Source organism: Panthera uncia, chromosome B1 (genome assembly GCF_023721935.1).
Source record: "Panthera uncia isolate 11264 chromosome B1, Puncia_PCG_1.0, whole genome shotgun sequence".
NCBI classification, from domain to species: Eukaryota; Metazoa; Chordata; class Mammalia; order Carnivora; family Felidae; genus Panthera; species Panthera uncia.
The window spans coordinates 133,067,612-133,082,683 of NC_064811.1; the positions used below are offsets into that span (position 1 = coordinate 133,067,612).

General features: G+C 41.6%; 1 protein-coding gene across 7 annotated transcripts in view; it reads left to right on the plus strand.

Moving 5' to 3' along the window:
• The window catches only part of FNIP2 (folliculin interacting protein 2), a 132,525-nt gene that overhangs the window by 75,798 nt on the left and 41,655 nt on the right, over positions 1-15,072 (plus strand). For all 7 annotated transcript variants that reach the window (XM_049631240.1, XM_049631242.1, XM_049631245.1 and 4 more), the window contains 2 exons: positions 260-331; positions 9,940-10,069. In XM_049631240.1, the coding sequence (XP_049487197.1) occupies positions 260-331; positions 9,940-10,069 (202 nt within the window). The remainder of the gene's footprint in view (positions 1-259; positions 332-9,939; positions 10,070-15,072) is intronic.

Sequence of the window (15,072 nt, forward strand, 5' to 3'; positions counted from 1 at the left end):
TTGCTTTAGAAATAGGCACCACTCCAACAAGTTTTTATGCTACAGTAGGGTAAAGACAGGTAATTACTTGGTTCTGTTTTTACTCTCACCATTGTGTTTTATGTATTTAATTTTGCTTTCTCGTTGATTTTCATATATACACGTATGCCAATCACCAATAGCAGTAGCCTACTTTGAAATGTAAAAATTACTGTAGTGGCTTTTAAACAAGGCCTTCTTTGGAAGTTCAATAACATTGTTACTTTTGCCTTTATCTTAGCACATAGCACTCCAGTTGACATGCCAAGCAGAGGACAGAATGAAGACCGGGACAGCGGTATTGCTAGATCAGGTATTTGCACTTCCTTTTATATGTTTAGTTGATAGAGTGAGCTATCTGTAATGATGAAGTAGGTGGGAAAATAGAAGACAGGTCTCACCTTCTGGGTTTTTTTCCTTTGCCATATTCTTTTTTTTTTTTTTTTTTTAATTTTTAAATATTTATTTATATTAGAGAGAGACAGAGTGCAAGCAGGGAAGGGGCAGAGAGAGAAGGAGACACAGAATCCGAAGCAGGCTCTAGGCTCTGAGCTGTCAGCACAGAGCCTGACGTGAGGCTCAAACCCACCAACTGTGAGATCATGACCTGAGCCGAAGTCAGACGCTTCCCTGATTGAGCCACCCAGACGCCCCTCCTTTTCCATATTCTGAAGTAGTCTCATGTGTCTGAAGATCCAGAACGTTGATATACAGCATCTAGGAGTGATTGTACAACATGGACTAGTTTTTTCTAAACCTGAACTCATAAGAGACTATATTGTATTTGAGAAATTTCCTTTTTTTTAATTAAAAAATTTTTTTTTAATGTTTATTTATTTTTGAGAGAGAGACAGAGTGCAAATGGGGGAAGGGGCAGAGAGGGAGACACAGAATCCAAAGCAGGCTCCAGGCTCCAGGCTCCGATCTGTCAGCACAGAGCCTGACGCAGGACTGGAGCCCACGAACTGAGATCGTGACCTGAGCCAGTCAGACTGACTGAGCCACCCAGGTGCCCCTAAGACAGTAATTTTGACTGAGAGTGATTCTGGTTCCATGGTGGTACCCATTTCTTCTTGCCTTGAAATTCAACCCTAACAAAAATAGCTCCAGTGCCAGCCAGCCCTGTTCAGGTGGGCCCTACCAGGGCAGGGAGCTGAGCTTTGGGACGTTAAGATCTTCAGTACACATTCACAGCCTTTGAGGAACTGATGCACTGATGTAGCTCAAAGCTCAGCTACTCCTCTAGTAGAGAATGCTGACAGCACCCCCTAAGGAATGGGGAAATTCTCCTAAGACCATTGAATACAAATCAAATTTAAAATTTAAAAACAGTGTTCTCTTTAGCATTTCATAAGTTACTCTTTAGCTTCTCAGATTTCATGTTTGTACAAAAATTGCTTTAAATGAAAATGATACACGTCTAAGCAACAGGAGTTACATTTCTGACCAATGGCTCAATGCTCAAGTTTACAGAAAAAGATTACGAAGACCAAAAGCAATCGTTTTTATTTCATTATAAATAAAATCCAGTGTACTTTATACGTGACATACATAAACAAAGGAAGGGGATTCAGTAACAAATGACATTTCATTTAATAACTCAGGAGCAGAGTTGTACCGAGTGGGATGAAGGACCCTGGCACCACACAAAAGCAACATGAGGACTCCTTTGAGGTGTGTCTAAGGGCCAGAGATGGACACAGAAATGAAAGGAAGGCAAGGAAGAAAGGCATTGAGGCACTGACTGGCTGGCCTGTTTGGCGAAGGTGTCCTGTATCACTGGTAAAACCAGTGGGGTGCTCTTAGTCTTTAGTGGAGGCTGCATGTCTGATGTGTGCATCAGGCAAAAAAACCCACACTCCTCCAAGGCCTCCATTTCCAGATCACTGCTTCACTGCCCTTCTTCTACAGCACAGAATCTACCTCAGATCTAAACCACAAATCAAAAATCATAGCGGAATCATGTACGAAGGCAGAAACCGAGAGATCTTAAAAGCAGTATTAGAAAAGTTTAAGCCTTGAAGGAATGAGAGAAGGGGTAGCTAAGATAAAATCTAGATCAGCCTGACTCTAGGACAGAAGAGAGGGTGACTGGCAGGCCCTCCCGCAGAGGTGGACGGATTTACCTCCACAGACACCTTTCTTCCTCTGATTTTATTTTCAATACTCAACAAGCAAATTCCCAGTAAAATTAGCTAAAGGAAACTTCCTTTTAAAAAGAAATTTCTCATGGGGCACCTGGGTGGCTCAGTCAGTTAAGCATCTGACTTCGGCTCAAGTCATGATCTCACAGTTCTTGAGTTCAAGCCCTGCCTCAGGTTCCGTGCTGAGAGCAACAGAGCAGAGCCTGCTTGGGATTCTCTCTCCCTTTCTCTTTCCCTTCCCCACTTATGCACATGCTTTCTCTCTCTTTTTCACTCTCAAAATAAACAAATTGACTTTAAAAAAAAGTAGTAAAATAGGCAGAAGATCAGTATGAGAAAAACTTTAACATGTATTCTCAAACATTTTTATTCAAGTGTTTTGAAATGAACCTTCAGTGTAAGAATACACATCATCATAGTACTCAACTAGGACATGTGTTTTGGCCACTCTGCAGGTACAGGGTGGACCCCACCCCAAATTTGGTTTGGATGTCGAGACTAATGACACCACACACATGCAAGAGGATATGAAAATATTTATCACTCACGTAATGACACTTTCTGGTGAGAGCAGGATGGGCTTCCTAAGATGGTTAGAAAATGACTTGAGGGGCGCCTGGGTGGCGCAGTTGGTTAAGCGTCCGACTTCGGCCAGGTCACGATCTCGCGGTCCGTGAGTTCGAGCCCCGCGTCGGGCTCTGGGCTGATGGCTCGGAGCCTGGAGCCTGTTTCCGATTCTGTGTCTCCCTCTCTCTCTGCCCCTCCCCCGTTCATGCTCTGTCTCTCTCTGTCCCAAAAATAAATTTAAAAAAATGTTGAAAAAAAAAAAAAAAAAGAAAAAAAAAGAAAATGACTTGAGAGGGGTGCCTGGGTGGCTTAGTCGGTTAAGCGTCTGACTTCAGTTCAGGTCATGATCTCATGGTTTGTGGGTTCGAGCCCCGCGTTGGGCTCTGTGCTGGCAAATTGGAGCCTGGAGCCTGCTTTGGAATCTGTGTCTCCATGCCCCTCTCTCTGCCCCTCCCCTTCCCACGTGTGCACGTATTCTTGCTCTCAAAATAAACATTAAAAATAAAAGAAAGAAAATGCCTTGAGAGAAAGGGAAAGGAGACGATCTTCAGGTTTTTATGATGGTTTGGGGGTAGGGCCAGGGTGAGGGCTTCCACACACAGGTTGAACTTCCTAGTGGTTCCAAAGGAGAAAGCCTCTAGGCTTTCTCATCACCTTGCTCAGATGTGGGGCAGACAAGGAAGAGGTTTGAGAGGAGAAGCTTAAAAGGTATCAGCAGTCAGACATCAAAAAATGGAGTCAGACTATTTATTACAACATGTGTCACCATTGAATAATGCAAAATGACATCCCATTTGGATCTGAATTCTTCATTGATTTAACTGATAGAGTGCTTTGTAAAGAGTGGCAAGAGTCAAGGAGGGTACTGCTTTGTTTGTTGTCTGTGTGGGAGAAAGGCCATGGCATCCCGTTGACCTTGCGTGTATAAATGTAGGCAAAGGCTTGAACTCACTTTATGTGAGTCTTGGCGGTACTGATTGTGCTCCTCTGGGAACACAAGAGAATGGGAGGCCCCAAGGAGATGCTGGGACATCATCTCCCACTCACTTTCTGTCTCCCCTGGGAAATTGTTGTGAAACTGTCTCATCACCTCCAGGCTTCAGATAAGGTTTGGAGCTTTCTGCCCTGCCCACCTGAGACTAGAAGTGCAGACTAGAGAATTGCTGAGCTGTGGTCTCCAACTGCTCCCCAGCACCAGGGCCTCCTACAACTCAGGGTGTGGGCATCTGATCCCTTTTGTGTCAGTACTGTCCTTTTTGGCGTGTGAGGCAGGGATCACTGGGGACTGGCACTTTTGGTTTATTCTTCTTTCCACAGACTATGTAAGAAACTGTCCCAATCTAAAAATGTCTTGTTACGGGGCGCCTGGGTGGCTCAGTCGGTTAAGCGTCCGGCTTCGGCTCAGGTCATGATCTCACGGTTCATGGGTTCGAGCCCCGCGTCAGGCTCTGTGCTGACAGCTCAGAGCCTGGAGCCTGTTTCAGATTCTGTGTCTCCTTCTCTCTGTGACCCTCCCCCGTTCATGCTCTGTCTCTCTCTGTCTCAAAAATAAATAAACAAAAAAAAAAACTTTTAAAAATGTCTTGTTACATCATTACTCTCAAGCCTTTACTTTGGGCTTTGCCTTGCCTTCTATATATGAACTTGGCAGTCTGTAATGTAGCTTGGACAGAACTCCATTTCTTCATTTCTTTATACTTCTCATATTTTAAGTCAGACCTTTGGTTATTCTCCTGGCATGAATGTTTGTTTTCCATTTCACAAATTTGCTGACTCTTTTGCTTTAGCTTTTTCCTTTCTACATTTGCATTCTTACTACCTGTTTAAGAAAAATTAGAATAAAAAAGCAATGCAGATAGCATCCCAAACTAGGGATCTAGAATAATTCTAAACAAAGATGTGTGATACAGTTATGGAGAGATTTTAAAACTTTATTAAAAGAAGACTTAAATGAATGGAGAAAGAGATGAAGTTTCACAAATAAATATAAATTCAGTGTAATTTTGATTAAAATCCCTTGTGAAGCCAGACAAAATAACTCTCACTTATATGGAAGAGCAAAGAACCAAGAGAATTTTTATTCTTCGTAAAAGTCTTTGTAGGCACTTCATTCTTAGACTACAGACTATGAATTAAAAGGCATACAAAGGTTAAATAACTTGGCACATAATTGTAGAGGCTTGATCACCAAGGCTCGGCTAGAGTTTATATCCTAACTAAGGAATTAAAATTTAAGGTGCTTTCAATGAAATATTATTCAGTGCTAAAAAGGAATGAGCTATCAAACTGGGACAAAATATGAGAGAAACTTAAATCATATGGCTAAGTGTAAGAAGCTGAGCTGAGAAGACTTACCTACTATAGGAGTTCAACTGTGTGACATCTGGAAAAGGCAAAATTGTAGAGACAGTAAAAAGATCAGTGGTTACCAGGAGTGGGGACAGGGGCAGGGAGGGATGAGTAGATGGAGCACAGAGGGTTTTTAGGGAACTGAAAATATTTTCATTGATACTGTAGTAGATGGTACATGTCAGTTCACGTTTGTTGGAACTCACAGAAAGTACAACACTAAGAGTGAACTCTGTGGTGAACTATGGATTCTGGCTGATGATTATGTTTGAGTGTTGGTTCATGAGCTGTGTCAAGTATAGCACTCTGGTGTGTGATATTCATCATGGGGCAGGCTCTGTGTATGTGAGAGCAGGGGCTATATGGACAGAGCTCTGTACCTTCCACTAAGTTTTTCTGTGAACCTAAAGCTACCCTAAAAAATTGTCATTTTTAAAAATTAATGTGTTTGGGGGCACCTGGGTGGCTCAGTCTGTTGAATGTTGGACTTTGGCTCAGGTCATGATCTCCCAGTTCTTGAGTTCGAGCCCTACGTCAGCCTCACTGCTGGCAGCACGGAGGCTCCTTCAGATCATTTGTCCCCCTCTCTTTCTGCCCCTCCCCTGCTCACAAACTCTCTCTCTCAAAACAAACAAACAAAAAAAATTAAGGTGTTTTGAAATCGTGGTGGTGAGGACATTTTCTTTGTCTTTCCACTGAGGGAACTTGATGGGAATTTTATTAAAACTTAAAAGACCTGGGACACTTTTGAGGACCCCATATAGTCTTAAAATCACTCTGGGGTTTGGTAACTATGATGTGTTAACTAAAATTTGATTTGCCAATTAATGTATTTATTTGGTTTATTGAAAATGGCATTTTCCTATCCGACAATAATCACAGCTCTATTAATTGACCTTTGAAAATGCTTCTGTTCCTTTGTAATGAGAAATACAACTGGTACACTTTAAGGAACCTTGTATTTTTCAAGTGTTGAAGCAAAAACTCTAAGCGAAGTACCATCAGTGTTATAGCAAAAAAAGATGATTGCTGTGTTTTGGATGTAGTGCCCTCTGTGCCAAATATAAAAAGTGTTCAGGGTCAGAGCTATACTACTGCTGTCCATCACCATCACCGCCTCCACTACCACCACAAAACGACAGCAACAACAAAAGAATATTTTGAAATGAGGGTAGGGAGGAAAAAGAGAAAATCCAAGTGCTCTGCGTACAGCTTTGACCGCAGGAAACTTTTAACGAACTCACACTTTGAATTCTCTGTAGAAATTTGCCTCCCTAATGCTTTGTTTCTGTCATAATTACCGATTGAGACAGACATCGCTGTTCTTCCCATAACCATTTGCTCACTCTTCATGCAGCAATATTTCTTGAGCATCTTATGTGCCAGGCGTTTTCGTAGGATATGGGGATAGATCAGGGATCGTCTTGATCCATGATCTCATGGAGTTTATATTTAATAGAGGAAACACAGATAATAGATAGTAAAATGTAGGCACGCACTTACACTGAGGAAAAGTAGAACATATGGGGTGCTCGTGGGAGGCCTCTCCAAGAAGGTGAAATGTTCAGCTGACTGGATTGCCATGAAGATCAGAGCAAAGAGCATTTTGGGCATGGAACAGCTAGTGCAGAAACCGAGAGTGGAAACAGGCTTTGGAGCTTTGTGTATAAGGAATAGCAAGGAGGCTGGAATGTAGTAAGGGCGGGTGGTATAAAATGCACTCGGAGAGGAAATAAGGGGCCTAATCACATTAACTTAGTCTTCTCACTATGACGGGATTGTTTCCAAATACACATAGACCCGTGCCAGTCCAAGCTGCAGAAGAGACAGAAGAGTCTAGCCAACTACCAAATGCATTAAACGTTAATGAAACAGTTACCTGAATCCACCCTTTTCTCATGAAAATGGCAATGAGTTGTAGACCAAAATTAGGGCTGTTCTTCCATTTGAGAGTTATTAACTATATTAATAGCTTCCTATTGTGTGTGATCGACAATGATATACCATAGTACTTTAACATAAAAATCATATTAAATAGTATTAACATATTTTGATAAGGAAATGCTTGATAGCACTAAGCCAGCACTTTAGCTTAATATTTCACTTATATACCATAAAAAATTTTATTCGGTATTTTATAATGAGAAAGGATTATTCTCTTCTGTGTTTTATTTTTTTAATTGTTTCCCTTCCCTTTCACGTGTCTATTACAAATCCTAGGTTGTTTTCATAATCAACTAATCAGAACTAATAACATTTTAGTACTCCAAAATGTTGTATACTTAGCTTTCCTGTTCCAAGAATTATCAGAGGGAGTAAATAGCCAGCATTTATTGTGGGGGCTAATAAGTATTTTGTATGTATTGATTTGTTTAATCCTCACAGGAACCTTATGAAATAGGTCACTGCTTTTCAAACTTTTCTTTTGTCTGAAGTTCATGCTAACTAATGCATTTTATGTTATGATCCAGTAACAAACATCTTTATATATAACAAAAGTTTCATCAGTTAATAGCACTGCAATATACTCTTGTGTTTTTTCTTTTTAATTTTTTATTTTTTTTAAGTATGTTTATTCTGAGGGAGAATGCACAAGCAGGGGAAAGAGAGAGAGAGAGAGAGAGAGAGAAAATATCCCAAGCAGGCTTCGCGCTGTCAGTACAGAGCCCAGTGTGGGGTTCCATCTCACGAACTGTGAGATCATGACCTGAGTTGAAATGAAGAGTCAGATGCTTAACCAAATGAGCCACCCAGGCGCCCGCTTTTTTTTTTTTTTTTAATGGTGGTGTCAGTTCACTAAATAATTCACAATTCACTAGCAGATTGTAGTTCTCATGGAAAATACTGAGGTGTGGTATTTTACTGTCCTTATTTTACAGATGAGAAAGCTAACAGTTTAAGTAAACTGCCCAAGTGTTACATGTAACAACTGGTGAGTAGCAGAGGTAGGATTTGAACCAGGAGCCTGGGCTTTTACTCAGTTTACTAAACTGAATTATATAGCTATACCTTTAATTTCCAGAATAAATTTGGCCCTCAGAGTCATCTCCATCTTGCCTCTGTGACAGGGAAAAAAATGTTTATGAAACAAGTACTGCCCCTCAGCCCTGTCCTCCACCTGCCAAGAAGTTGAATTGATCAGCATAAGTCAGGGAGAGAGACAGGGGACCCTGAAGATTTAGGAATAGGGAATGAAGAGTTTGTGTACCTTATGGGGGACTTTTAGAGCTTGAGGATGTGGCACAAATGTCTAATTGGGATTTTTTATTAAGTAGTTTTGTGTGATTTTGAGGAAGAACTCTCTTCTATCTCCCTTCGACATTGTCAGGAAAATTACCCACCACTGATATTTCAAATAAGGATTTGACTTTGGGCAGTTAAGTCCAGCCTCAGGGTGAAACCAGGTCAGAACAGAGGCAAGCCTGTTGGGGCCAGCCACATCTGGGTGATACTTTAGTGAAGAAGTGCCATACGTTCACTAACGATTTATTGCCTGTTGTGTTCAAGGAGCTGTCCTGGCTGGATACAGGGATGCAAAGCTGATTTAGATGTACCAAACACATTTGTTATGAATAGTGACTAAATTAGAAGAAAACCATGTCACGCACCTCTGCTGTGCAAAGAACCTTGAGTTGTTTTGCATCTAATTCTGTAGCCTGGCAAGTTCATTGCTATTCATGTAGGTTTGAAGCTCCATGCAGGCGGATGTGTGTCTGTCTCGTCCACCAGTGTATCCCAGTTGCCACACGCAGCACCTGGCACATTGTACACACTCCAGCATTTGCTGACTGATTATTGACTAACAGCCAAGTAACTCCTGGGGTATTTAAGAAATCAGGTCAGGGAGTCAGGTTATTTACGTCTGCCTATGAAAGCATAAATTAAAATGTAAAACTTTATATGGGAAATTGCCTTATCAAGTGATATCCATGAGCATAATATATTATGTGTCCTGAAATCAATTTCCTTTGTCCTGTGATCTGCTTCTGAAAACATTGACCAGGTTTCAACATAGCACCCCATTTTCTTTTCCACTGGACTGACTTTTCAGTGTCTAATTCCTTAGCCCAAGGAAAGTAAAAGGAAAAGAGTCTGTCTTCTTTCATTCTTCCAGACGAATAGACCTCCGTCAAGCAGCTCTGCTTTGTAAGAATGCCTTTGCCCAGCCTGAAAGGGACCGGTCCCTCCCTGCCTGTTAAAGAAGTCTGGGCTGGCATGTCAGCTCACACTGAGAGCCTAAGTGCAGGCATTTAATACTTTGTAGACGAAAGAAGCAGAGAGAGGCTCTGAGGCAAAAAAGTAATCCAAGCAGAAAATATATTTAAGACTAGAGGTTGCTTTTTCACAGCCAAGGAAGTGGCAATGGGGAGCTGGTTGCTGGAGGGAAGGAGCATAAATATGTATTGTGTATTTGGAGATAGAGGATTGGAGAGAGGATACTATGTGGAGGAACCACTTATTTGCCTAGATTTCACCTCAAAATAGAGAATGAAGAAGTAGTTAAGAGGAGAAAACATATGTCCATAAACATTGTATATGACATTAGTTATCAGGTATATAACAATGATGCTGTGTGAACTGTTGTCCTGGAAATCTGCATTTACATTCTGATGAAGTTAGTATTAATTATGTTGCCTTTTTAACGTGGGGCCTCGTGATTGATGCAGTTGCTATGTCTGTAATCCCTATTTTTTAAATTTATTTTCCTTTTTAAAGGATGTTTTCTTTGTAAGAGAGAAGTCATAGTCTCCCCCTGCTGGATATGGCTGGTAGAACCCGAAGTCACTTGGCATGTATGTTGTGTAGCTACAAGAGGATTCATTTACCTGGACTTTGAACTTTCAAATTTTCTTCCCCACAGCCTCACTTAGCAGCCTTTTGATTACGCCTTTTCCATCTCCAAGCTCCTCCACATCCTCTTCCAGTAGTTACCAGCGCCGCTGGCTTCGAAGTCAGACAACAAGTTTGGAAAATGGCATCATTCCAAGGAGGTGAGTTGCAAGTTTGCTCTTGCCGAGAAAGGTACTAGTTGCAGGCAGCTCGAACAAACTGGCAGTACTCACCTGTTGTCAGTGGAAAAAGAACTAAGACCTCTTGGTTAGCTTCAGCTTAGGCTGAAAATTTGCAAGTGATAAGTTTTATAAAAAGAATAAATATAGAAGCCAAACAGCAATCTGGTTTGGAAGACACTGGGGAATAATCTGGGTCATTGTGCCGTGTACGAGCTAGACTTGGTGTTATTTAAGGTGAGTGTGCTCTCTCTTTGAATTGGCTCCCTTCCAGATACAGCTCTTGGGAGCTAGAGGGGTGGAATAAATCTCTTCCTTGGCTTACTGTGACACCAGTGTGGTCTTTGGAAACCTGTGAACTCAAGGATTGGGACATACTCTTTTCATAAAACTTAAATTCTTAAACTGAGTGGTCACGACTCTGATTATAAAGATGGCTTCGAGGTATATTCTGCCTTCATTGCAGTTGAATTTTAGTTCTAAAGTTTAGTTGTTTTGCAAAATACACATTGTTGGCTCGTTATGATGTTACATCAGTAGCTTCCACTTTTCTTCTTCCTACAACCCAAAACCTTAAAGGGAATTAGTATAGGTTGTACCTATAAAAATTCACATGTAAATTGGTTGATTTAGTGAGTTCACTAGTAATCACCATGTGTAGGGATCTGTGAAGGTGCAAAGATGATTCAGTTACATGCCTGCATTTGTGAACTACTAGTATAGTTTGTTGACTGGTAGGGAAGGCGATATGCACATAAATAATGGCATAAAGACGTTAAACTGTAGGGGCTCTTGGGTGGCTTAGTCAGGTAAGTGTCCGACTCTTGATTTTGGCTCAGGTCATGATCTCACGGTTCTTGAGTTTGAGCTCCACTTTGGACTCTGTGCTGACAGCATGGAGCCTGCTTGGCATTTTCTCTCCCTCCCTCCCTCTCTCTTTCTCTTTCTCTCTCTCTTTCTCTCTCTCTCTCTCTCTCTCTCTCTCTCTCTCTCTCTTTCTCTGCCCCTACCCTGCTTGTGCATGCTCTCTCAAAATAAATAAATAGACATCAAAATTTTTTAATAAAGCTGTTAAACTATAAATGCCATGGGCGGGGCATAAAGCACTTTGGGACTCAGAGGAGGGAGAGAATACCTGCTGGTGGTCATGGGGGGCATGGCAGAGCCATGCATGGAGGAGATGGCACTTAAAGAACAAGCTGAGAAACAAGGGTTAGGGTGTGTGTATAGCACATGTCAGGCTGCTTGCCTCTCTTCTGTTATTCTCACAATCCTAGCAAGCTCGGCCAAGAGAAAAACATATAGCTGCTTCACTCGCTGAGGAACTGTTTGGTGGTTGGTGGACTTTGAGTGGAATGGCGGACTTTGGTGTGAGGACAAGTCCTAGCTCTGCCACTCACTAGGTGTACGTGACAGTGAATTAGTCTGGATTCAAAGTGTTGCTTCGGCATCTGCCTTATTTGTGCTAGTACCAGCCTCATGGTGTTGTTGGGAGAATTAAATGAGATACAGCAAGTCAAGTCAAGCTAAGACAAGACATGGGACAGAAAATACTAGTCAGGATGACTTACTTGCATTTATTGCCATCATTATCATTACCATCACTACAGTTGTCAAAAGAAGGCATCCCACCGCCCTCCCTGCCATTACAGCAGCTTCTGTGATTGAAGAGAATGACAGGTCTTGAGAAATCTTCCACTTTATGCATCTCTTTTTTTTTTTCTTAATTTTTTTTAACGTTTATGTATTTTTGAAAGAGAGACAGAGCATGGGTGGAGGAGGGCCAGAGAGAGAGAGAGAGAGAGAGAGAGAGAGAGAGAGAGAGACAGAATCCAAAGCAGACTTCAGGCTCTGAGCTGTCAGCACAGAGCCTGACGTGGGGCTCGAACTCACAAACTGTGAGATCATGACCTGAGCCGAAGTCGGACACTCAGCTGAGTCACCCAGGCGCCACTATGCATCTCTTTACTAAAAATGTTTTTCCATCCCTTCAGGATTAAATCTCAAGTTGAATAGCATTCTCCAACTCACTCCTCTAAAAATTCTTCAACATTCTAATTTGAATTGAGATCTGGCTTTAGAAACTAAAGAATCTCTAATGAACTTACAACTAAAATAAGTATTTTTAGTTCAAAAATGAAAATGCCCCCAGGGGCGCCTCTGTGGCTCAGTGGCTTGAGCATCCAACTCTTGATTTTGGTTCAGGTCATGATCCCAGGGTCATGGAGTCGAGCCCTGCAACAGGCTGTGTGCTGAGCATGGAGTTTACTTGGGATTCTCTCTCTCCCTCTCCCTTTCCCCTCTCCTATGCTTGCCTTCTCTCTCTCTCTCTCTCTCTCTCTCTCTCTCTCTCTCTCTCTCTCTCAAAATACAAAAAAAAAAAAAAAAAAGGAAATGCAGAGCCCCTTTGTTCAAAAAGTAAGGAAAAGTACTATTAAAGGTACTAAAATGTAAAGATTTAAAAAAATATTTTACTTACAAAATATAATAGGAATAATAGTGAAATATGAAGAAAAACTATAGATTGCAAAATTAATATTTCAACGTCATAATTTTACATAATACGCTATCTTGATTCATCATAAGTCTTTTCTGGCTCATTTTTCTATATTCATTTGTCAGGTTATCAAAATTTATACTTTTTAGCAACTTTGCTTTCAATTGATATAATTGAAAGCAGCATTAGTCACTCTTGGCAAATGCGAGATGGCAAATGATTTTTGACAATTTTTCATTTTGAGAAAGATCTTTCTGCTGATGTAACTGTTACTGGAACTTTATGCGTTATGAAAACATTGGATTAAGTTTTTGATAAACTTTCAAAATATAAATTTCATTGCATCCAGATCTGATGATTCTTGTGGAACAGTTTTTCTAAAAAAATTTAATTCTTCGCACAAATCCATTTTTGTATAAGACTGAATTTAATTTTAAATGTAAATTTATACAAAGTTATTTTAATGTCTCCTCTGACATTTACTGTAACTCATGAAAGTCTTACAAGCAACTGAGTTTCTTCATGAGTTGTATATAATTCAAAATACCTGTTTTTTCATTCTATCGCTGCATCTTCAATTGTAAGGAAAATTTGTTTTATTTTATTAAAAAAATTTGTTAACATTTATTTATTTTTGAGAGACAGAGAGAGACAGAACACAAGTGGGGGAAGGGCAGAGAGAGAGGGAGACACAAAATCTGAAGCACACTTCTAGGCTCCGAGCTATCAGCTCAGAGCCCAATACGGGGCTTGAACCCACAAAGCATGAGATCATGACCTGAACCAAAGTCAGACGCTTAACCAACTGAGCCACCCAGGCGCTCCAGGAAAATTAATTTTAAATGGGCTTTCTTATTAATAATTTGTTTATCTGAAACTTCAAATGAAAACAATGGGTTTTTTTTCTCTGTCCGGTGCAACAATCTTTACATTTAATTTCTATGGGGCGCCTGGGTGGCTCAGTCAGTTGAGCGTCCGGCTTCAGCTCAGGTCATGATCCCACGGTCTGTGGGTTCAAGACCCGCATCGGGCTCTGTGCTGACAACTCAAGAGCCTGGAGCCTGTTTCAGATTCTGTGTCTCCCTCTCTCTCTGCCCCTCCCCAACTCATGCTCTGTAATTTTAAAACAAAATTTCTATTTCTATGCCTGTAGATATATACTTTGTAATGTTGCAGTACTTTTCAAAACTGTAGATGGTAAACTCTGAAGAATTCTGATTACTCCTGGATGTACTTTCTTGCAATGTCCACTGAGGGCGCTTTGTGATAATTCACTGTCTTGGGTCTTGGGTCAGAGTTAAATACTTGTGCAGACTCTACAGGGACAGGTTCCGATGATGGATGGGCTAGCTGGCCTCGCACTGTGGGTCATGGCACTACCCAGGTCTTTGCTCTCTCCCATGGCTGTGGTTGCTGCTGCTCTCACAGCCACGAGTCTGGGCCCAGGTCCCATGCTTGCTGCCTTGGGGCCTCCTGCTACCCTGGACTGCTCAGACACGTGGGCGTGTGCCTGACTGCCTAGCTAGTTGCTCAGAGGCTGGGTTGCATGCCCTTAGGCCGGAGCCCACTGTGCACTCTGCAGCCTGGTGTCTTCACTGCTCGCTCACATGTTTCATTGTCCCATCAGACTTTACCTACAGAATACAGGCTCAAAGATAAAATTACCAAGAATTCAAGATGGCAACCGCAATACATTAAATCCAGCCTGGGGCCCATCTGGGAACAGGGTTCTGTGTGAGTGGGGTCTCATGCCCATGAAGCTGACACACAGAGAATATAAATGTGGCTGACGTTTTGAATCGATCACTGTACCTATGAAGATCCCTTCATTTAAAGATGCTGCAGTTGATTTCTTACTTTTGGCAGGAATGGAGGTAGGAAAATTAGTTTTTTTATGTTAGACAGGAGAACAGTGGGTACCAAAAACACGATTGCATCTGGCTTTGAGAGAAAATTCACAGTAATCAAAAACTTCCTAACAGATAAAGATGGAAAGGATGATTTCACAGTCCTTAGCAGTTGGTTCCACACTGGATACTCATGTCTCCAGGCCCCCTGCTGTGCCAGGCGGTAACTTTTGGTTACTGGTTGGGGAGTTGGGCTTGGACCTTTACCGGCTGGTGGGGAAGTACTGCCTGTAATAGAAGAGAAACTGCAGAGATTCCGTCCCTTAGTGAAGCTACTGAAACCTTAAAGGACTGAGGTATTAAATTTCCCAGAAGTGGGGCGCCTGGGTGGCGCAGTCGGTTAAGCGTCGACTTCAGCCAGGTCACAATCTCGCGGTCTGTGAGTTCGAGCCCCGCGTCAGGCTCTGGGCTGATGGCTCGGAGCCTGGAGCCTGTTTCCGATTCTGTGTGTCTCCCTCTCTCTCTGCCCCTTCCCCGTTCATGCTCTGTCTCTCTCTGTCCCCAAAATAAATAAAAAACGTTGAAAAAAAAAAAATTAAATTTCCCAGAAGGGCTTTTGATTCGAATTATTAGATTGAACC